The sequence below is a fragment of the Plasmodium vinckei genome (genome assembly GCF_900681995.1).
Source record: "Plasmodium vinckei vinckei genome assembly, chromosome: PVVCY_13".
Classification (NCBI taxonomy): Eukaryota; Apicomplexa; class Aconoidasida; order Haemosporida; family Plasmodiidae; genus Plasmodium; species Plasmodium vinckei.
In genome coordinates, this window is record NC_051305.1 from 990,691 (window position 1) to 1,015,133 (window position 24,443).

At 23.5% G+C, this 24,443-nt stretch overlaps 10 protein-coding genes across 10 annotated transcripts; 5 read left to right on the plus strand and 5 right to left on the minus strand.

Moving 5' to 3' along the window:
- Nucleotides 1-674: 674 nt before the first annotated feature.
- Nucleotides 675-2,695, plus strand: PVVCY_1302630 (conserved Plasmodium protein, unknown function; the record flags this gene model as incomplete). Its single annotated transcript, XM_008623937.1, has 3 exons — nucleotides 675-729; nucleotides 835-982; nucleotides 1,147-2,695. 3 exons carry the CDS (start codon nucleotides 675-677, stop codon nucleotides 2,693-2,695), a joined length of 1,752 nt encoding a protein of 583 aa, XP_008622159.1.
- A 1,012-nt stretch (nucleotides 2,696-3,707) lies between these two features.
- Nucleotides 3,708-4,259, plus strand: PVVCY_1302640 (U3 small nucleolar ribonucleoprotein protein IMP3, putative; the record flags this gene model as incomplete). Its single annotated transcript, XM_008623938.1, has 1 exon — nucleotides 3,708-4,259. The coding sequence occupies one exon, from the start codon at nucleotides 3,708-3,710 to the stop codon at nucleotides 4,257-4,259; it is 552 nt and encodes a 183-aa protein (XP_008622160.1).
- A 1,587-nt stretch (nucleotides 4,260-5,846) lies between these two features.
- On the plus strand, nucleotides 5,847-6,050 carry PVVCY_1302650 (40S ribosomal protein S28e, putative; the record flags this gene model as incomplete). The annotated part of the gene is made up of 1 exon (XM_008623939.1): nucleotides 5,847-6,050. One exon carries the CDS (start codon nucleotides 5,847-5,849, stop codon nucleotides 6,048-6,050), a length of 204 nt encoding a protein of 67 aa, XP_008622161.1.
- A 694-nt stretch (nucleotides 6,051-6,744) lies between these two features.
- Nucleotides 6,745-8,186, minus strand: PVVCY_1302660 (conserved Plasmodium protein, unknown function; the record flags this gene model as incomplete). Its single annotated transcript, XM_008623940.1, has 4 exons — nucleotides 6,745-6,810; nucleotides 6,957-7,093; nucleotides 7,295-7,913; nucleotides 8,028-8,186. The coding sequence occupies 4 exons, from the start codon at nucleotides 8,184-8,186 to the stop codon at nucleotides 6,745-6,747; spliced, it is 981 nt and encodes a 326-aa protein (XP_008622162.1).
- An 885-nt stretch (nucleotides 8,187-9,071) lies between these two features.
- PVVCY_1302670 (meiotic nuclear division protein 1, putative) lies at nucleotides 9,072-10,366 on the minus strand (the record flags this gene model as incomplete). Its single annotated transcript, XM_008623941.2, has 7 exons — nucleotides 9,072-9,099; nucleotides 9,204-9,290; nucleotides 9,440-9,591; nucleotides 9,744-9,828; nucleotides 9,924-9,977; nucleotides 10,077-10,146; nucleotides 10,228-10,366. The coding sequence occupies 7 exons, from the start codon at nucleotides 10,364-10,366 to the stop codon at nucleotides 9,072-9,074; spliced, it is 615 nt and encodes a 204-aa protein (XP_008622163.2).
- Nucleotides 10,367-11,044: 678 nt separating this feature from the next.
- On the minus strand, nucleotides 11,045-13,279 carry PVVCY_1302680 (splicing factor 3B subunit 2, putative; the record flags this gene model as incomplete). The annotated part of the gene is made up of 3 exons (XM_008623942.1): nucleotides 11,045-12,822; nucleotides 12,920-13,043; nucleotides 13,190-13,279. The coding sequence occupies 3 exons, from the start codon at nucleotides 13,277-13,279 to the stop codon at nucleotides 11,045-11,047; spliced, it is 1,992 nt and encodes a 663-aa protein (XP_008622164.1).
- A 792-nt stretch (nucleotides 13,280-14,071) lies between these two features.
- PVVCY_1302690 (conserved Plasmodium protein, unknown function) lies at nucleotides 14,072-15,084 on the minus strand (the record flags this gene model as incomplete). Its single annotated transcript, XM_008623943.1, has 4 exons — nucleotides 14,072-14,214; nucleotides 14,434-14,464; nucleotides 14,661-14,768; nucleotides 14,962-15,084. The coding sequence occupies 4 exons, from the start codon at nucleotides 15,082-15,084 to the stop codon at nucleotides 14,072-14,074; spliced, it is 405 nt and encodes a 134-aa protein (XP_008622165.1).
- An 826-nt stretch (nucleotides 15,085-15,910) lies between these two features.
- On the plus strand, nucleotides 15,911-19,381 carry PVVCY_1302700 (conserved Plasmodium protein, unknown function; the record flags this gene model as incomplete). Its single annotated transcript, XM_008623944.1, has 1 exon — nucleotides 15,911-19,381. The coding sequence occupies one exon, from the start codon at nucleotides 15,911-15,913 to the stop codon at nucleotides 19,379-19,381; it is 3,471 nt and encodes a 1,156-aa protein (XP_008622166.1).
- Nucleotides 19,382-20,368: 987 nt separating this feature from the next.
- On the plus strand, nucleotides 20,369-23,491 carry PVVCY_1302710 (valine--tRNA ligase, putative; the record flags this gene model as incomplete). Its single annotated transcript, XM_008623945.2, has 1 exon — nucleotides 20,369-23,491. The coding sequence occupies one exon, from the start codon at nucleotides 20,369-20,371 to the stop codon at nucleotides 23,489-23,491; it is 3,123 nt and encodes a 1,040-aa protein (XP_008622167.2).
- A 521-nt stretch (nucleotides 23,492-24,012) lies between these two features.
- Nucleotides 24,013-24,378, minus strand: PVVCY_1302720 (thioredoxin-like protein; the record flags this gene model as incomplete). Its single annotated transcript, XM_008623946.1, has 1 exon — nucleotides 24,013-24,378. One exon carries the CDS (start codon nucleotides 24,376-24,378, stop codon nucleotides 24,013-24,015), a length of 366 nt encoding a protein of 121 aa, XP_008622168.1.
- Between the last annotated feature and the right edge of the window lie 65 nt (nucleotides 24,379-24,443).

Sequence of the window (24,443 nt, forward strand, 5' to 3'; positions counted from 1 at the left end):
TTGTGTTACTTTGTGCAACCCGCTCTTGAAACAAATCCGATTACATTTGTGTAATTTGTATAGGGAAATATTGTCATACCATATGCATTTTTTTTGTAAATGTTTATATCCATGATTGTTTTCACTGAATAGCAGTATAATTACAATTTTATATTTCTTCCAAAATATTAATGAATGCAAATATAAAAAATTGAAATTTTTTAAATATCCCTAAACTTACACCTTAAAACACACAAAATAGTATTTAAGAAAAAGTAAACAAACATTATAATAGTATATATAATATATATATATATTAAATACCACGGGTTTACCATTTTTGTACGGCATTATTTCCAGCTCAGATTGTTTTCTTTTTGTAAACATGTAATGTATTTCCACTCGAAATATACATTTATGTCTTACTAATTTTGTACTTGTTAAATTTTTTAATTTATTAATTTGTTCCCTCGTTGCTTTCTACACAATTTGTTATTTGCCAAATTTCGTTAAAAAATAAATATATGAAAAAACTAATAAATATTTATGTTGAATTTATGTATTTTGTAGGTTATTCTATTTCACCATCATTTTAATTTTATGTCGATTATCCTGGGATTATTATATATTGTTTTGTTTTCTTTGTGTGTGTAACTTTTATTTGGCTAGTCAAATATAAATATGATTAAAAAAAAATGAATAATAGTTATGGGAACTTATCAAATGAATACCAAAGACAACTTATAACAGGTATATCCCTTTTACTATTATTTTAATTTATATTTTTTTTAACTATTTTTATCATATCCTACAAATATTAACTTTTTCCTTATTACACCTCCCTACTTTTCACAGCGTCCATAAAAAAAGACGTAAAAGAAAATGAGGAAATCCATAATTCGAGAATGTATCCAAATACAAATTTGGATAAAAACAATTTTATTTTATACTTGGAATTATTATTTGAAGACTTAGCCATTTCGAGGTATTTGTTTGATATAAGGTAATGGAAAAAAGTGCAAGAACAAATTGTTTTTTTTGTGGCAAACCTATTTGCATAAATAATAAAAAAAACAACTGAATTTTCATGCCTTAATATATATTCACAATACACTTCCCAATTTAATTGCAAATATATTTTTACAAAATTATATGAAATTTTTATAGAGATGATCAAGGCACATCAATCCGGAATAGCATCCAAATCACGAGATATATAATAATGAAAAGTGATAACCATATAATGGGAACTTGTGTATCAAATAAAATAATATTATGTTATAATAATGATAAAGAAAGTAATATAATTTTAAAAAAAATTATTGAAAAATTAAAAGAAGAATATTGTATTGTGTTAAAATTAGAAAATGTTGTAAACAATAATTATAGTGAAATAGAAAAATGCTTGTTGTCTTATATAATTCAATTTACAATAGTTTGTAAATATTTAGAAAGTGGTAAATGGATACATATTGGAGATAATATGGATACAATTATAGAGTCAAAATTTTATGACAGTAATTGTAAATATTTCAATTGTATTGGTTTCAAATTTAATATACTAAATAATGAATATAATATATTAAATCAAATAGAAAACCCAAATTATAAATATATAATTAAAATGCACTTAAAAATTAATATCAATATTTATAAAGTATTACCATTAAATGATGTGTGTGAAAATATGTATGTCTATTGTTTACCTCGTTGTTCTATGAAAGCAACTATTTTAAATATTGTTGAATCAAATATAAATGAAAAAAAAAAAATTAATTATAAAACATATTGGCTTGACACACATGGATATATATTAAATAATAATAGTATTGAAAAAATTATTAAAGTTAAATTATATAAAGGTATATTTAATTATCCTCAAGGAGTTTTATTAAGAGAAAATGTTTATAAAATTAATACACCAATACAAAAAGATCAATTTTTTTATATTTGTAAATTTTTAAATAAATTTATATTATCGAAAAATTCAACAATTAAATTATTAACATATTCAGAAGGTCTTAAATTTAATCCAACTTATAATGATATTTTGCAAACAAGTGCTAAACAAAATATAAACCAAGATCAATTTTATAATCAAATACAATCATTATGTAATAATAAGTTTTCTCAAAATCAAATTAATGATGACAATATGATTGATAAAAATAAACGAGAGACCTTTTACAATAATGCATATAGTATGTATGGAAATACTCTTACTACGTCTACTAGATCTATAAATATAAATTTGGCAGCTGGATCAAAAGAAAGTCTACTTAATAAGAGAAACGATATATATCCACATGATAGAGAAAAAAACATTGATATATTTCTAACTGAATCAGCACAAAACTATCAAAAAATCGCTAGAAATAACAGTGACAATCATTACAAAGTTAAAGATCGATTTTGCAAAGAAATAAAAAGTCTACCTTTACAAAATAGAGATAATGATTTGGATACATATTTGCATCAGACTGCAAAAAATTATAAAACTATAAACCCTGGAAATATAGATAAAGATAATATGGTTGATAATATTAATACACAATTTATTTTTTCAAAAGAATTTCAAAATTTTATTGATAATATTGATGAAGTGGCATTGTATAAAAATGATCAGTTACAAACTGTAGACTTTAACGAAAGAGAAAAAAAAAGACCAAATTTTGTCATAAATACTAAACAAAATCATTTAGGAACAAAAAAATAAACATAAAATAATTTTTATATTTTGATTAACTATAGACTAAACCCTTATATTATGTATATACTATGTTTTATAGTATACTCAAACATTGGGTTTCCAAAATAAGTAAATAAAATATGTGCATATATAATAACAGGAACATTTTTAATAGGCTTAACAACTCGCATATTAATTTACCGTGGGTAAATTGCGTAGGCAAATAAGTTTGTATGTATCCATGTTTCTTTATCTCTCTCTCTCTCTCTCTATATATATATATATATATATATACATATGTTTTCTAGTTTCATTATGCCTTTTCACTTTTCATCACACTTATTATTGTTGTGATTAAAGCGATTTTCCATTTGCAAATGAATAATAAAATTTTATATTTGCTGTTATATGTTAATTAATTATTTTATTTTTTATATTTTTTATAATTTTTTATAATTTTTTTTATGAGTATTCACAATTTTTTTTGTTAAAAAAACTGTAACATTTCGAATAAATAAAATTACAATTATATTTTTTATTTTTGTTTGCCCTTCCCCCGTTGCTCATGTAAAAATGCTTACATAAAAATTTTTTATTCTCGTTACTGAAAAATATTAATTAAAAAAAATAAAATAAAAAATAATCCTAAATATATTTCCATAAAATAATACAAATTTGTAATAAAATGTAAATAACATAAAATAAACAATTCCAGCCATTTTCTATAAAAAAAAACAATCTACTAATTTGTTATTATATTGTGGGTCATATGCTGTAATAATTATAAATAGAAAGACAAACAAATGAGATTAACATAACTACTAACTTTTAAGAAAGATAATTTTTATATTTTCAGTCACATAAATACGAATAAGGATATACAAATTTATATATTTAAATTGATATAGAGAAGAATTAAGTTTGATATCATAATTCTGATAAATGCCATATTTTTTTCAAAATTATTTAGGAAAAAAATACTACAACATTTAGCTGTTTTATTTTTTTATGAAAAAGTGAATATAAATATTTTTGGAAAATGAGAAAACTGAAATATCATGAGCAAAAATTATTAAAAAAAGTAAATTTTTATGATTGGAAAAGGACACAAAATGTAAGAGAAGTTAAAGTATTAAGAAGATATGTAATTCAAAATAGAGAAGATTATACAAAATATAATAAAATATGTGGATATATTACAAAATTAGTATCTAAATTAAGATTATTACCTGAAAATGATGAATTTCGTATTAAAATGACTGACGAACTTTTAGATAAATTATATGAAATGGGTTTAATAAATTGTAAATCAAGTTTAGCTGAATGTGAAAAATTATCTGTTTCTTCATTTTGTAGAAGAAGATTATCAGTAATGCTTTTTATGCTAAAGTTTGTTCAAAATATTCAGCTAGCTATAACATATATTCAACAGGGAAATGTGAGAGTAGGAAATGACATAATTAACAACCCCGCTTTTCATATAAATAGAAATTTAGAAGATCATATCAAATGGGCAGATGGCTCCAAAATTCTTAAACATATACAAAGACATCAAGCATCGAAAGATGATTATGAACTTTTAGGAAATTAAAAAAAATAAAAAATATATTATTATAGTTAAAAATAAAGACGAGAAAATAAATCAATAGTAAACTTATATATTTTTTTTGTGTAGCATAATAATTAACACCTTTTTTAAGTCTATATTAATTGTTTTATAAAAAGTTAACTCATTTATTTTTTGCCACTTTTTTTTCTGTGTATGCATAATTCATATAATTAATTATTTCTTTTTAATATAATGTTTATAACTTATAAATTTCCTTAAACACAACCATTTAACTTGGTACAGCTTTTAAAAACAAATTTTTAGCTTACTTTACAATATAAAAACTAAAGAAAGGAACTATGAGCTATTGTAAGCCGAAAAGGTAAAATGACAAATAATATGTAACCTCATAATTGAAAAAAGGACAATATTTTTCTCAAAACATAACAATGATATATGTATGTGTTATAAATATGGATATTCTGTGTGCTATTCTTTTTATGGTACTCTCTTAACAAGTTTTGTATTAATTAGTTTTAATTATGTTTTTAAAAACCTCATATATAATATGTCCATATTATGGTAGCACGTTATGGAAAACAATTTTAAAATGTTTTAAATTTTTTAATGGTGACTTTCTTTTTCATATTTATTTCAACATAATGTCTTAGGTGATCGAATGTTTTCAAAGTTTAAGAATAAAACTTTTACATTTTTAAAATCAAAAATTATCTATATATTTTCATTATTTTTAGTAATGAAATAAAATTAAAAATATCAAGATATGCACTTCCATATTTGGTTAACCCTATTATATCATTTTTAGCCTTTTAAAAGAGAATATTAAATATTATTTTTTGCAATATTATACCAATAAAGGAAAAATAATGAAAAATAAAAAAACAAATAAATGTTGAAAAAATTTATTATCATATATATTTTTTATTTTATGTTCTATATCATGAAATACATTTATTTTTTGTTCTTAATCGGGTTATTCATTTTATGCATACCACTTGAATCACCAATTTGTAGGGAATATTTTTTAGTCTTATTAATGAAGGTAATATATATACATATTATATAATATTATATGGGATGCAAAACAAGTATATATAATTACTTTGCAAACGCTTTGAACTTATTTGCTTTTATTTTTTTACATTACCCATATAATGGGAGAAATATATGTGCATATAAAATATATATAATATAATAAAGAAGGGTAATTTTGCCAATACTTTATATAAACAATAATTATATAAAAAAATTAAAAATTTGAAAAAAGTAAAAAAGCAATTATATATATAAGTAATAAGTAGTATACATATAAAATATGTGCTTTATTTATTGCATTTTTTAATAAAAATATATAATATATGAAAAGCCGAATAAATAAAATAAATTAAAATTATAAATAAAAATTAATAAAACAAAAGATATATAATTAATGAAATAAATATATAATTTCAAAAGATACTTTAACAAATTTATTATATAAATTTCATTTTAATAATTAAACAGAAAATTAATATATCTATGTATATATAATTTTAAAAAAATATTTTTTAAACAAATAAAAATCATTTATTACCACATTTTTAAACATTATATTTAAATTAAATAAAAATGGAAAAATCAAAATTAGCAAAAGTTGAAAAAGTATTAGGAAGAACTGGAAGCAGAGGAGGTGTCATACAAGTAAGGGCACAATTTATGGGAGATAGTGAATTATCTGGTAGATTTTTAATTAGGAATGTTAAAGGTCCAGTAAGAGAAGGTGATATTTTAGCTTTATTAGAAACAGAAAGAGAAGCAAGAAGATTACGTTAATTTTAAGGTTATTCACAATATTATCAAATGTGGGTATATATACTATATGCATATAGCATATAATTTATGTATCAATTTGATAATATGTTGTGGTTAACCCTAAAAAAATACACAGAAAGATTATTATGAGTTGATTTAAGGAAAAACGGAAAACATAGAATCAGTAAAATTTTTTACAAAAATGATGCTGTTTTTTTTGGTTTTCTTATATACTAAGTAAAACTAAATTATTTTAATTATCATTTACATAAAAAATATAAATAAATGTATATACATGCGTATACTATTTATTCTGTATTATTTTTTTTATCGTATATATTTTTTTCTTCTGGACATAATTTAAAAAAAGTTCCTTATCACGTATATACTTATATTCATACATATGTACTATATATTATACACACTTAAAAAAAAAATCAAATATTTGATAAAAAACTTTTTTCATATTAATCAAATATAACTGAAAAAGAATAATGCATATATGTATATATGCTCCTGGTTTGTTATGGTAATACTGGATAAGTTGTATTATCAATCATGTTTATTATACAAGGAAAAATTGTATTTATAGTGGTTCCTATTTTTTGAGTATATCAAAATGGGGGATAATTACGAGTTCTTGGATCTTTTCCATAAGACGAAAAAAATAGGAAGTGACGAATTTTTTTTCGCCATTTTGTAGTTCTCTAAAATTCTAAACTTTTTTGCTTTTTGAATTTTTTAATTGAATTCGAAACATGGCTTTCTTTTTTTCGGGTAACTAAAAAGGGAAGGAAATACATAGAAACATGTTTAAATTTATAGGTAAATATTTTCCTGCCTTTCCTACATTTTTCTATAACATATGCAAAAAAATATGGCAATACTGAATGGGTTTATTTTATTTATTATCTCTATAATGCTTACTTTATATAAATTTTTGTAAAACTCTGGGTCTGAAAAAATGGTGGTATTAATTTCTGTTTGCTTGAGAACTTCCTTTATGTTTATTTTTTCGTCGAATTTTTCTAAAATTTTCACGTGGTTGTTTTTTGAATAGAGAACTAAAATATAAACCACAGTTGTAAGAAATTGTCCATGGGAAGGGAAATTAAAAAAATTAAAAAAATATAAAATAATAATGAATAAAATTATTATAATTGTGATGAAAACGAGACTAAGACATATTGTCTTCCTTTAAGAAGAAAAAAACGTACATTCATAATATATATAACATAGCAAAAAATATGTAAATAAAAAAGTACCTTTTGTTTGAATGCCCTGAGGACTAATAGCTAAAAATTCTCCATCTATATAATTATCTTTGAATTCACCACATAATATTGTACCATCAATAGAGGTAAGTATTCCACTTCCATGTTTTTTTCCTTGAAAATAATTACCTTCATAATAAGAAAATTGTGATGAGTCGGCCCATTTATAATACCCTTTCCCATGAAAAAGACCATTCTCAAAATTCCCAACATAAATATCCCCATTTTTAAATTCATATCTTCCATTTTTATGTAAATATCCTTCATTTATATAACCCAATGCATGATCGCCATTTGCAAAAAAAAATTCTGCTTCTCCTGATTCTACATCATTAGCAAAATTACATGTATATTTTGTATTATCAGGTGCTGTTACAGTCCCTAATCCATGTCTCATATTTGATTCAAATTTTCCTTCATACATAAACCCTTCTTTTGTTTTATATATTCCATGGCCATGCTTTCTGTCATTACTCCATTCTCCTTCATAAGTATCTCCTTCTAAATCTTTCCATTTTCCCATTCCATCTTTTTTACCATTATAAAACTCACCTTCATATTCTTCTCCGTTTTTGTATTTTAAAACTCCCTTACCGTGTAACTTTCCATCCTGTAAAACAACAAAAATAGTGAAAGAAAAATATGGATAGATAGGTATACATACAAGATTATGGTAATATATTTACATTGAATAAGTATATATGTGAGTTGTATGCAAACATACTAGTGTAGTTCCAACATAAATAGACCCATCATTTAATGTACGAGTTTCAATTGGAAGATCATCATAATTAATTGATTTTCTCTTTTCAGTATTCTCTTTCTGTTCATTTTTTTTATTACTAGTTCCTGTCTTTATAGACGACTTGCAACAGCATCTCATTTTAAAGCTATATTTGGAAATATATAAAAATTAACAAATTTTATTTATCATGAAAATATGAAGAAAATGTACCTTAAAAAGGTAAAAATAGTTTTTATCAAAAAATTTAATTCTTTAAAAAAAATATATTATCCGTGTATGGACACTTATCAAAAAATGTAACATGCCCTCATAAAAAAATTATTAAAGCTATAGATATGTCTATTCAAATTTAATTCGGATAACAATTTTATTTAACTTTTATTCATTGTTTTGTTTAAAGTAAAATTAAATATATTTGTCTATGATGGGGAAAAAAAGTCACTAAACACATGCATTGCTACTAAAGCAAAATTAATAATTATGGGGAAAAAATAAAAGTAAAAAAATATAAATTTTATATTCTTACGATTTTTTTTCGTTATAAAATTGTTAATACAAAGAATTTTTTTAAGAAATCTATAAAATGTTGAATGAACTTTATAATGTGCTTATATTTTTTTTATTTAAATAAAATATACACGCATGCATATATCTGCTTATTTTATATATATTTATAATGGATCATTGTTATATTTGTTACATGACAAGTTTATATATTTCATTCATCTTTATTATTTTTTTTTTTTTAATATAATACCATTTTAAGTGGTAAAAAATTTTGTTAATGAAAATTAAAATATTATGATGTCTAATTAAGTTTACAAAAACAATCTAACAGTTGTATTAGCCTAATTATTTTTTCGAGTCACATATATATAAATATGCATAAACATATCCATCCTTGGATATATTTTCATTATCTCATAAATTAGCTAGATTATATAAAAAGTGACATTTTCATATATAATATACAGTTAATTGCATAATGTACATAAAGAATTATAATGCACGTTATATGGCTATTTAACTCCAATTATCAAATATATCTTTTCTAAAATAAAAAAAAAAATTGAAAAAAAAATGAATAACCATCATATAAATGTCTATATAATATTTTGCGTAATATATGTCTATACTATTTTAAATATAAATTACATTCCCAATAATCTGTCAACAATATCTCCTGAATTTTTAGTTCGGTCTTGTATCCATTGTTTCAATAAGAAAATATTATTATTCCACCTTTAAAATATAAAATAAAGAGAAAATGTAAAATCATTGCTACAAAAATTAGCATTGAAAGGTATGGCATGCCCACAAACTTTGGTATACCCATTAAAAGAGATAGAACTTAAAATATGAATATATATGTGCACACATATTCTCATCACCTTTCTATAGATTCAGTAGCGAAATTGCTTTGGATTTTCATTTTCTCTATTTGTCTTATATCAGTTTTTTTTAATTTATCAAGTTCACTTTTTTTAATCTCTATACTATCCAATATCTTTTTAACTTCTTTCAATATATCCTTTAGTTCGTCCTGATATAACAGAAAATGCTCATTAGCCATTTTATACAAATATATATATATCCATGATAAAATATTTATAAATTAAAAAAAAATGACGCTAGGAAAGAACAACCAATAAATTATTATGTAGACAAAACAATAATATAAACTTTGTTCATTACATTTTTTAAAGATAATGAGTTCTCTAATTTAGCATAGATCTCCTTTTCCACTGTTGCCAACTCGCCATATTCCTCTTTTTTATCTCTTTAAAAAGTAAGTAAATAAATATGTATATATTATAGCTAGCTATAGATGGTTATGAAAAAATGAGATTTTTTATTGTAAGCAAATTTAAATACTTCAATTCTTGGTATTTATTTTGTAGAATAGAAGATTCTTCAGTTTTTAGAATCCTTAAAAATGTGTAGAAAAAATAACTAATTAAATGTAAGCCCATATACGAATTTCATCTTTTAGTATTGTTAAACAGGATTATGCATTAATATGTATACCAAAAAACATTTTGCGCTCCAACTTTCTCAGATTTTATTTTATTGTCATCAATCAATTGCTGAACCAAGTCTACATCAATTATAAACAAAAAAAAATAAATATTAAGAATGTGAAGAGAACTATTAATCATACAGATAGAAATATGTTAACCTTTAACAAAGATCGACCGAATTCCCTTTTTTGGGGCTAAGGCTTCCAATTCTTTTAAAATAAAAAAGGATTCACTTTCAAGCATAATATCATATAAAATTAATTTTTTGTCCTCATTACTTTTCCCTTTTTTTTTCATTATTATTTGTTAAAATGTAAAAATGGAATATTTTACAGTTATTACCACTTATATTTCTATTACTACTATTGTTATAAACCTTTTTAGTATTTCCAAATATATATCATCGATTTATTTGTATGCTATACCATATAATACAGAAATCACTTAGCTTTTTTATAGGCAATAAGCTGTATATACACTATTTACACATAATATGCTTATTTTTAGTTTTTACATATTAAATAATATATTATTTAGAAAACATTTATATGTATTTAGATCAATATAAATCTTTCTACATAAATTTATTAACAAAAGTTAATTTTCAATATACACAAAAAAAGCGAAAAAAAATATAGTTGCTTAATGGATTAGCTATGATAAAATGGCTAGCCAATATATAAAAAAAAATAAAAATAAATTATGTGTGCAGAATAACTGTCTTATGTTAGACATTGTGAAAAATAGTAAAACCAATACTTTAAAAAAAATGAAACTATAATATTTAAAGAAGGGATAAATATTATAAAAAAAATTGAGAAAAATTTGAATTTTCTCAAAACAAAAAAAATTCCAAATTTTTAATTAAAAAAATTGCCTTGTTACGTAATTTTTTTGTAATAATAACAAAATTTTTATATACATTTCATATATGCTCGTATGTACAAAATTGGATGTATATATTTTTTTTTGTGATCAAAATTTGAAGAATCGTTTTTTTTTTTTTTGCTTATCATCCTTTGTAGTTTTTTTCGGGTTATCGGGTTGCGCTGACACAAGTTTAATTTTATTTGATGCTTCTTCGCATTTGCTTAATTCTTTTCTAATATCATCAATACTGGAATTATTAGTGTTAGCATTCAATCCCTTTCCTATTTCATTTTTCACATGTGGGGTACCTATGCCTATATTTGTAAAAGGCGTTGATATTCCTGCTTCGGATATATTTGGTGTATTAATTTTATACTTGGCATTTGATGAAAACAAATTATTTTGAGATATAGGTACTTCTTCTATTTGTAAAACTGTATATGGTTTAAAATTTTGTGGATTCATATAATTATTATGTCCATATTTGGGTGTTTCATATCCTGATACAAATGAGGTTAAATCTACTGATGTTAAACCATTTTCCATGTATGGAGTATACGAGCCAGTTAGTTTTGAGTTTGCTCCTACACTATAAATACCTTGAGCATAATTATTTTTTAATAAATCTTCATTTAAGTTATCATTTAAATTTATATCTTCAGGATAATCCATTAAATTATTTTTATCCTTATATTCAACATTTCGGCTTTTCATTTCATCATCATCTGAATTTACTATTTCATCATCTTTACTTCCTTTCTCTTTGTCTTCTTCTTCTTCTTCCTCCTCTTCAGAACTTTCGAAATGTTCAGAAATTTCACCCCATAAAAAGTCATCTGTATATTTATTATTACTTGTATTATTGGTTCTCTGTGATATAAAATTGCCATAAACAATATTTCCGGACTCATCAACACTTTCATATCTTGTTTTTAAATTAGTACCTTGTCGATTTGAATTAGCAGTGAAATCAGTAGTAGTACCATCACCAACACCGGGAGGAGCTAGCCCACCAGTATCTTGATTGGGGTTATTGATATTGAACATTGCATTATGACCAGGTTTATTAATATTCTGTGTATTCATATTTTTAGTTAACTCATTTAGACTTGGAATATTTAAATATGGGAATGATGGAGGTAAGCCATATTTTTGCATATTAACTAGCCAAGGTAATGGATCATTAGGCTGAATATTTAAAGCTTTTCTTAATCTTTCAGATATTACACCTGGTCTAAACTTTTTTGTTTTTAGTTCAAATTCTTTTCCTTCATAATATACATCTGCAAATTTTACTAACTTGGGTTTTGTTGCATATTTAAAAAATGCATCATGGAGTGTTTGGTAATCTATATCCATGGTATGCAATTTGGGTCTAACTCTATCTCTCATTTTTTGCTTTAAAGATTTTTGTTCTTCTTTTTCTTTTATAGCTTGTCTTATTTCACTTATTTTTGTGTCTTGAATATATGGTGGTAAAACATATGGCAATTTTTCAATTCCCCTTTTCCCATGCATATATTTTCTTTTTTGGCACCATTGTTGAGGTACTGGGACAGAATTTTTTAAGCATTTTAGCCAAACACAAAAATATGGATCATTAGCTGTTGTATCCCATATATCTACAAGTTCGGGTTTTGTTGCAAATTCTTTTAATTTCATTATTGATGGTCTTCTTAATAATTTTAATGCTTTTTTAGAAATAAATTCATTATTTTTCATTTCTTTTTCTTCGTCGTCATCTTCATTATCTGTATAAAATTCATCCATAATAATTTTTTTATCCTCTTCTACCGGATACTCATTTTCTCCTTCATTCTCTTTATCAACTTTAAACCTTTTATATACGTCTTCAAAATTTTCCATTAGTCCTTCATCGATTTCTGTGAAAAGCACATGAATAGGTAATGAAAAAAAGGTGTATTGATATATTTAAACAGAATGAAGTTTTATCATAATTTTTTTCATTCACTATCTTACCTTCTTCTACATATTCAGCATATGCCTCATGATTAGAGACAGGTGTATCATTGGTTGGTTCATATACATTGCTTGATACCTCATCCTTTTTTTCTTGCTTTAACTTCTTTGCATTCTTCTTTTTCTACAAAAATAAATATAATAATTTTAAAATATTTTAATTATATGAATGTTATCATGTCATTTTTCTTTGTGCATGGAATTTCTTATGGTAAAAATATATTATTAGTAGTATAAAAGTATTTTTAATTTTATCCTCTTTTTACATACTATTTTTTTCATAAGATTCTTGGCTTTTATAGGATCGCTTTTCCTAAGCTCCTTAAACTTCTTGATATCTATTAAGTCTGATACCGCCATTGGTTAAACTTTTAGTTACTATGTTATACTTTATTTATTATTTATGATGTATTCCCCCCCCAATACGTTTTTATTTTATGTTTGTAAATATTCACGTATTTTGTATTATCCTTTTTATTTTTCCTCAGAACATTATATTTTATTTTTTGTTCATTTTTTCCTTAACAAAAACATTGGATGTTTTAATTTTTTCATTTTATTATATAATTAAAAATTAAAACTAATCACCATTCGCAATTTAAAATAAATTGGAATATGTCACAAAATGAGGAAAAATATAAGGTAACATATTAATATTAGTGATGATATTATAAATAATATTAAATATAAAAATATAATGATTATACAATGATAAAATTAAAAATGCGGATTTTTTTAATTCCCTTTATTTATCAAATAAAATAATATAATACGAGATATCATAAATACATGAGTTGTATTTTTTTTTTTTTATTATATTTTTTTTTTGTTATTTTCCCTTTTTATTTCTACATCAAATATTTGTATTAATATAAAAATGTTAGCATATTTTATTTTTATTTTTTTTGTGGAATTTTCATAAAATAGTAAGAATTTCTACATAACAAAAAAATCAAATAATAAAAATGATATGGAAAATATTTATGAACTCTCCCAATAATTGAAATTATATACATTTTTTTGGAGGTACTAAATAAAATATATCCATATCATCATATTTTAATTAAAAGTTACGAAAAAATAAACAAAAATAAAAAACAAAAAAAAATGAATTAATAATAAAAAAATTTAAATCCCACAAATTATTATATCCTATAGCTTATCCATAGCCAATAATAGATTTTTAATCATATGTATTTGTTCATTTTGTATAGCCATTAATTCATGAAACCTTAGTATATCATTTTGTCTCATTTCTTGGAAATCGGCAAATTTCTTTCTTATATTCCTATTACCTGAAATTAACAAAATTATAAAATATAAACATATTAAAATGTTACTATACACACACATAATATGTAAATGGCTCGATAAATCCAATAACTTGCGTATTGATTTTTGTGTATGTCCATGTAGGAACATATATATCAAAAACCATAATACTATATTAAATCTGTAAGAAACACTTTCTCTTTAAACTGTTCACAAATTGTGTGTGATAAAAATGCTTATACCTTCATTGGCCAATTTAAGATGAAGTGATGCCTGAAAATAGGGAATATAAAAAAAAATAAAATATATGTTCACTAAAATTGTTAAAATAACTTTATATAAGCATATATAATAAATATGATGTCTATTATTATCTCGTTTTTTAAAACGAATAAAAAATGGTAGGTATATGCTATTTAAGAAATAAATTATACATAAGTGATATTTTTCAAAAAAAAATAATATTTACATTTCTATTTTCTTCTAAAAAAAAGTTAATAGTTGGCTGAGGGGTTTCAACCTTTTCTGAAAATAAACTAGGAACAATTTGTTCAGTGCTTTTTACACCGCCACTTCCCTAAAAAGGTGTAATAAAATGAGGTGATTTATATTAATATTTTACTTATTGGTTTATTAGTATAAATTTGTATATATATTAATCATCCATTGTCTCTCTATTTTTTTAAGAAAAAATAAGATGAGCATAAAAACGTATTATCAATTTAAATATAAAAAAATACAATGATAAAAAAATTAGAATAAGGCTATACTGTAGATTGGGAAAACTTTGGATTTGCATATAGGACATCATTTTTTTTTGAACATGTTATGTCTATAATTTTTAAGAATAATATGGCAAGGTGAAAAAAAAGGAAAGTTTTTATTTTATTCATTATATATAGGTTTATATTTGGGTCTAGTGAGAAAAAAAAAGAATAAATCAAAGGAATGATTATGGGAAATCGTAAATGGATCAAAATAAAATGATGATAGTACAACTTATAAAATAATTTCACATATAATAATAAATATACAATTTTTACAAGCACAAATAATATAGAAAATATTGGTCTAATATAATTAAAATATAGGGTCTCTTTTTATATTTGTATATGCATGTGAATGTATTCAGGATATCCCGGGGTTATGCACAAACATATCTGTGTATATATGTATTTATTAATGAATATGAAACCATATATGCATAAATTAAAATAAGCCAATTTTTACATACACTTATATGTTATTACACAAGAGTAGATAAATATGGACATATATGTATATTAGTTCCGTTATATTTTTCTGGAATATCTGTATATACACTTGATGTCATTGGAAAAAAAAACTTATAATCTAAATGTTATTGTGTTTTTGAGAGAAATATAAAAAATGAGGCAAATGAAAAATAACAAAATAGGATCATTTCATATGATAACCTAACACAATGTGTGTTACACTTTTATGAACTATACTAATGAAATGTAATATATTGGTCTTGTTTTGTACAAATTTCAACAACCTTTCATATTTTTTAATTTGCATCCTATACAACATTAAGCATTGCATTATAAAAAGAAAAAGGGGAATATATTAATATACACATGGTACATATATTTATTTACATACCATTAAATTTATAGCTGAATATGATATATCCATTTTTATATCCATACAAATTATATTAAACAAATATACATACACATTTCTTTTCCATCCCCAATGCATTTAAATAAATCTCCATATTATGAGCAAAATGGTAACCATATAAATTTTGTGGATAATTTTGTTTCGAATTTGTTTGAAAATACTTTCACTAAACCCTCAAAAAGTTGTGAACTTATTACTATAAATAAATCTAATAAGACAATAAATGATAAAATAAAAATTGAAAAAAACGATGTTATAAATAGTGATATAATTAGAAAAATAAATGTCAAAAAGCTTGAGCCATATAATAATACTAATATTTTGAGCAAACCATTTGAAGAAAGTTTCACCCCCAAAAGAAAAATAAAGTCTTCATTAAAATTTAAAAATATATTGAGCAATTATTACAATATATTAAATGAGGATAAAAAAAAAGAAAAAAGAAATGATTTAAAATTTGGACATAAATATAAATCTGGTGTTGTATTATCAAAACAATCCCATAACATTGAAAATGTTGAAGAAGAAAGGATATTAAAAAAAATAAAAAACATTAATAATAATAAAAATTTTAATTTATTCAATTTTTTTAAAAAGATAAAGAAAGTTTCTGAAACAATTTTAAAAACAAACCAAATATGTCATAGTAATTCAAATTATGAAGAGGAAAAAACACAGTCCGAATGTATAGAATATATCTCAACCAAATTATACTGTAATCAAAATGAGAACAAATTTTTTTATGATGATATTATTATTTGTAATGTAAAAAATAAAAGAAAAAATGTTAGACTTTTAGGATATGAGAAAAGAAAACTAAATATATCTGGTAAAAAAAATAGTCTTTTTTTGTATCCCTATAATCAAATTAATATTACCCCTTCTAAAATTATTAATCTTCAAAATAAATGTGTCTATACAATTCCTCTTTCATATGTAAACTATTCATACATATCAAATATAAGTATAACTAGCTATTTCAAAAATAGTTGTAAAAATGCAAAACTGCATAACTTATGTCGAAACTTCGTAAAGTCTAACAATGTTATAAAAAACCACATAAAAAAAAGATTGAAATTTAATAAGGTGAAAAATTATTATAGCAAAGACAATATTGATGAAAAGGATTTCCCTCAAAAAAATGACGCCAGTAATATAAAAAATGTTTGTGAATATCGTAAATATGAAATACCACAAATGAAAAACATAGCAAACAATGTTTATTCATTTCAAAGTTATTTTGTAAATAATTGCTTTAATGAAAAGAATAAAAAATTTCAAATTTTAGAAAAAAAATGTAACCCAAATATAGTGATAATAAAACATGATAATAAAAATAGAAAGCCAAAAATATATTGGGTACAACGTACATTTTTTAAGGGATGGGAAAAAAAAAATTATAATAAAATTCAAAAATACGAACAAAATATTAGACTGTGTTGTATATCTGGATTACGAGAAAAATGTAGAAATGGAATAATTTATCAAATTGTTAAAAATAAATGTACTTATACAATTGAAGAAATAAATCGAGGAAGGATGAAAATGGATATGTTTGAAAAAGTAACCCATAATAATATCAGGAAAGAAAGACAAAACATGTCTAATATTCAAAAAAATATGCAAATATTTCATCATGAAATAACAATTGATAATACAGATAAAGACATAAACCAATATATTTCTGATAAAAACGGCTATAAACAAAAAAATGAGCATCCGCTTGTCATTGCGAAAGACAAATTTAAATATGGTAAACCAAATAACAAACAACAAAACATCGATTTTAATGAATTAAATAATGCGTCTACCTATTCAGGAAACCAAATAATGTATTATTACTCTAAGAAAAATGATACTCATTTAAATTATATAATAAAAAATAATAATGCACAGAATCAAATTTCTAGTAGGGATTGTCGGATATTTGAAAACGGACAAAAATGTAATGAAATATTAGAATATAATGATAAGGAAATAAAAAAAGTAAATAATTATTCACATAACGAATTTAAAAAAAAAAAATATTTAATTGAATGGTATCCTGGTTTTAATGTTCCAATAGGAACATATGGGAGAGCAATATTAAGAAAAGCTTTACATCAAAAAAGAATGACTAATATTAAAAAATGTGATGAACTTTTATCATCAAATAATTTATTTCCAACATCTAGATCCACTTTTGGAGACATGAAAATAAGAGATCTATATAGAGCTGCCTATATATTAGATGTATGGGATATAGCGGAAAAATATTGTTTATTAGCATGTGAGAGAAATGGATATAAAAGAGAATGGATTAGTATGTTAAAACAAAACAATAAAAAAATCACCATTAAAGCGCTTAAAGAGATTAGAAATAAGCATATAGCCAAAAATAAACAAAGTAAATCTTTAAACCGAAAAATGGAAAAAGAAAGGAAAACTAATGAACAGGGAAATAGTAAAAATGTGAAACTGAAAGAATCTTATCATATTTACAACAGTCTAACACATACAAATAATCTATTGATGACCAAAAAAGAAAACATTGATAGTGTCATTTCCAATTATATTTGTATGCCAAATAATATAGACAATAAAATGAATAAAGTTAAAAACTTTCCTGTTCAATTTTCAAGAGAAAATAAATGTAGTACAAGTTACAAAATGGATATAATAAAAAGTCAATATATAAAACAGAATATCATGGAAAATGAAAAAAAAAATAATTTAATATCTGTTGTATGCTCTTCAAATATACAAGAAGGGAAAAAGACAGAAAATAATCATCAAAGTATTATTACCAACTCTTCTGTTTTATTGTCACAAAAAATTGAACAAATTAATAACAACTTTAATATGGATATTCATAAAAGAAATAATGAAGACATAAAAAAGGATTATCAAATTTCTAAGAATTTTATTAATATCTTACCAAATAAAATTAATCATAAAAAAAATAACCATATGATGGATAATCAATTTATAACTCTTGTAATGCAAAATAAAGTATGTCAAATAAATTACAATGCAGATATAAATAGTCTAAATACGAAAAACATTTACTCTCAAAAATATCAAAAGAAATGTATACAGAAGGATGAACTAAAAAATGTTGATCCTAGGATTATACCATCAAATATAATTTATGATAAAAATCACAGATATTATTATTATTATATGAATGGCACTGAATGTGAAAGTTATGGCATGAAACAATTGATATATCAAGCAAAGACACAAATTAACAAATATGGCATTCATGATAATTGTAAAATGCGTTCAGAAAATTTTAATTCGGCATTTAATATGCCACCACCTTTTAGTTCCCCAAATAATGATTGTTATACTTCAGTTCAGGCATATGCTAAAATAGCAAACCCTTTTAAAAACATGAATCCAAATATATGTAATACTATAAATGATCGAAATAATCATAATCAAACTGAATTTCAGATAAATGCATATAATACCAAAAGTTGCAATGACCAAAATAATATTGTGTACCATAAAACCTGGAAAGAATATTTTAATACGGATATACAAAGTAAGTACATATGAAAACTTCAAAAATAAGCATATCAAATATGTGAATTTATTTATGTTATTTTCAAGGGCATCAAATAATTCCTTTCATTAGTCCCTCAAAATATTTTAATTTTTCCCATGATCATAACATGCTAAGTATGCAGCAATGAGCATATATATAAAACATACACATTTATTATATATACATATGTTATATATATGTGTGCCATTATGCTTAGTTAAAACCTATATATGGGATAATTTTTCCCCTATACATTGGAAACAATTTAGGCAATCTCAATTACAACGTCTTAAAATGTGAAAATTAAAAAAATAAATACATATATGGATATATAAAAATTGGATGTTTCCATATTTCTATTATTTTTGTTAAACCTTATTACATTAAATTAATAATTACTCTATTATTTATTTAATTAAATTTGTTTTTTTTCTATTTTTTCTTTTTTATTTGTTCATAACATGGCATATTTGCTATTACAAATTTTACTTCACGTACCGTCGTTTTAAAAAATATATAACAACGAAATTTGGCAAGCATATGAAAAAGATACGCATATAATGGAATACTTTTTATTAAATGAAAAAATTAATTCTATCTATATATGAATAATTAAATTAAAAAAATTAAAACAGTACTATTTTTGTTTTACTACATTTTCGATATTCTAAAAATATAGCCATTTGGAAACGATACATAATATATAATATATATTTGTATATTAAGAAATTGGCTATTATAATTTTTTTAAATATACATTTTTATTCTTGAATTTATTAACCCATGGGTAATCTACATCTTTAAGAAAAAAATAAACTTTAAAAAAATATAAATTTGATAAAAAAAAGGAGTAAATCTCCCTTTTTTCGTATATTATCCTCGTTTGTATGTATAAAAGAGGAATATTAAACGGTTTAATTTATCAGTGTAACAATACATCACGTTGTAAAAAAATAAATAACAATATACGAAGAAGTATACGAAATAATAGTTTCAATATGGTAGAAAAAAAAAGTGTTATCAAGGGAAATTTAGAGCATATGAAAGATGCTTATGACCCTAAGGACGTCGAACTAAAATGGTATAAATTTTGGGAAGAAAATGGCTACTTTAAGCCTAAAAAAGAGTTGATAGAAAATAAAGATAATGCAAAAAAGTTTGTTATTGTGTTACCACCCCCTAATATTACGGGGACATTGCATATTGGGCATACATTGACAGTAGCTATTCAAGATTCGTTAGTTAGATATAAAAGAATGAAAAACTATTTAACATTATATGTACCCGGAACAGATCATGCAGGTATAGCAACACAAACTGTTGTTGAAAAAATGTTATATAAAAAAGAGAACAAAATAAGACATGATTATGGAAGGGAGGAATTTGTAAAGAAAATATATGAATGGAAAGATGTACATGGAAATAAAATTAATAACCAAATAAAAAGTATAGGAGCATCAGTTGACTGGTCAAGAGAATATTTTACTATGAATGAAAAATTATCTATGGCAGTAAAAGAGGCATTTGTTCGATTTTATGAAGCCGGATTAATTTATAGAGATAATCGATTAGTAGCATGGTGTCCACATTTAAAAACTGCATTATCAGATATCGAAGTAAATAATGAAGAAATTAAGAAACCAACAAAAGTAAAAATTCCATCTTTTAATCATTTAGTTGAAGTTGGTGTTTTATATAAATTTTTTTATCCAGTAAAAAATAGTGAAGAAAAAATTGAAATCGCAACAACTCGTATTGAAACAATGTTAGGAGATGTGGCTGTAGCTGTACATCCAAATGACAAAAGATATAAGCATCTAATAGGAAAAGAATTAGAACATCCATTTATTAAAGATAGAAAAATGATAGTTATTGCTGATGATTATGTAGATATGGAATATGGTACTGGTGCTGTCAAAATTACACCAGCTCACGATAAAAATGATTATGAGATGATGAAAAGGCACAAATTAAATTATATTAATATATATACATTAGATGGACATATTAATAAAAATGGTGGACCTTTATTTGAAGGTTTACATAGATTTGAATGCAGATTTAAAATTCAAGAAGAATTAAAAAAATTAAATTTATTGTCTGATAAAATACCAAATCCTATGACATTACCATTATGTTCCCGAACAAATGATATAATTGAATATATGCTCATCCCACAATGGTATTTAAATTGCTCCGATTTAGCTAAAGAATCCATTGATTATGTTAAAAAAAAAGAACTTGTAATTCTTCCTTCATTACATGTTAATACATGGTTTTATTGGCTCGAAAATGTTCGAGATTGGTGTATTTCTAGGCAATTATGGTGGGGCCATCGTATACCTGCTTATAAAATAATAACTAAAAATAATACCAAAAAGGAAGATCAAATAAATAGTAATGATAATGATCCATGTGAACAAGAGGATGAAAAATGGGTTGTTGGACGAACTTATGAAGAATGCTTAGAAAAAGCAAAAAAATTAGTTGATGAAAATACAGAATTTGAATTAGTACAAGATGAAGATGTATTAGATACATGGTTTTCATCTTCTTTAGTCCCATTTAGTTCTTTAGGTTGGCCAGAAAAAACAAAAGATTTAGATTTATTTTTCCCTAATACCATTTTAGAAACTGGACAAGATATACTATTTTTTTGGGTTGCAAGAATGGTTATGGTTTCTATACATCTAATGAAAAAATTGCCATTCAATACAATTTATTTACATGCTATGATTAGAGATTCGAAAGGTGAAAAAATGAGTAAAAGTAAAGGAAATGTTGTTGACCCATTAGATATTATTAATGGTATAAGTTTACAAGACTTAAATAAAAAATTATATGAAGGAAATCTGCCCGAAAAAGAAATTAAAAGAGCTTTAGAATTACAGAAAAAAGAATTTCCAAAAGGAATACCAGAATGTGGAACAGATGCATTACGTTTTGGTTTATTAACTTATTTAAAACAAGGTAGAAATGTAAATCTAGATATTAATAGAATTGTTGGGTATAGACATTTTTGTAATAAATTATGGAATGCAATTAAATTTTTTCTAAAATCATTACCAAGTAATTATGATGATTCTAACATTTTGCTAAAAAATCCAGAATATGCTCATTCATTTAATTGGGAAGATAAATGGATATTACATCGATTAAACATGTATATTAAAAGTGCAAATGAAAATTTTGAAAATTATAACTTTTCAGAGGTTTCTTTTGCTTCATATAATTTCTGGTTATATGATTTATGCGACATATATCTCGAATTAATCAAAGGAAGACTTAATGCATATTCAGAAGAATGTCCACATAAAAAAGTAGAAAGTGACAAGAGACAAGATGAAATAGCACAAGATCAAACTTGTGGTGAAAAGGATGGAAAAACATGCCCATACTCCAAGAATAATAATATATCTAGCGGATATGCTGCTAACAAAACTCTTCATATATGTATTGATTATGGTCTCAGACTATTACACCCAATTTCTCCTTTTATTACTGAAGAATTATATCAAAAAATTGCAGACAAAGAATCCAAATTTGATTCTATATCTATAGCTAGCTATCCTGAATTTATAGAAGCATGGGTTAATGAAGAAATAAATGCAGAAATGAATGTATTTATGAATATTGTTAAGCAATTTAGATCTTTTATATCAAATCTTGATATACCACCAAAAACTAAGTTAAATTGCTTTATTTCTGCAAAAAGTAGTAAAGATAAAGAATTTTTAGAAAAAGTAAAAAATAAAATACAAGTATTAGCAAAATTAAATTCTTTAGAAATTGTTAATTATGATTTCCAAGATTTATCGGATGAATTAAAAATACAAATAAAAAAATGTCTAAAAGATATTATTTCTGATAAATTTATTATATATGTCCAATCTACTGAAGAATATCTAAAACCTTTATTAGCCAACATGATAAATAAAAATAAAAAATTACAGAATTCTTTAGATTCATATTTAAAGAAAATCAAAGATCCCAATTATGAGCAAAAGGTACCTGAAGAAGTTAGAAATATGTACACCGAAAAAGTCGACCAACTAAATTCACAAATTGCCTCTGTTTCAAATATTATTGAAGAAATAAATGAATGTTTAAAGAATGCTTAAAGAGTGTTTAGGTAATTTTGCCATAGTACACAAAAAAAACTCTGAAAATTCATAACAAACTAATAGTACAACAATTTTTTTAAACTTATAAATGTGTAACTGTAAACGTCGAATGTTTTCTTAGTGTTATATTTAAAAAACTTTCACATTAATAATGAACTATATTGCTCCATTTTTTGATGGAGGAAAAAAACATGAAATAAAAAAAATTATAAAATTGATAAGCCTTTTCTTTGCCTATGCAAAGTTAGGGATTCATGAGATTATACAATTCTCATTAGGCCTGCTAATTATGCATATATATACATTTTTTATATGGGAAGTATATTTTTACGTATCAAAAATTGCATGCATAGTTCATGCAAACAAATTTTGTTCTTGCTAGGTTATCTTGTAATAGTGTTGTTACGCATATGTATCTGCTTAACTTTTATCGGTTTACTTATTTATGTTGTATATTTCTTCCCAATTTAATTATACAAAAGTGGATATGCATATAGTTATGCACTAACAAAAATATACTAATTCAATTTTTTATTAGCCAAGTGTTCGTTTATGAGAGAGAAAATGCACGGCGTATTGGATCCCTGTACTTGTTGTATTATTTCTCCATTTTTTAATATAATATAAAAAGGCATTGAATTGTTATCGTAATTTTTTAATGATGCAACAGTTTCTGCGCATACTGAAAATATTTTTACACTTTCACAAAAAACATAATTGTGCTTATAAATTTTATTTATTATTTCAAAAGTAATCAGACATGGCCCACACCACTTAGTATATACATCAATGATATATAGCATATCATTTTTTTCATTAAAAAGCTGTTTATATTCTTCTTCATTTTGAATTTCTTGGTAAATTTTGTCATCGTGTTTTTTCATTTTTTCTGAGAAGCAGGGAATAAGCAAAATTATTGTTATTATTGCAGTTTGTGCCGAAAAAATAA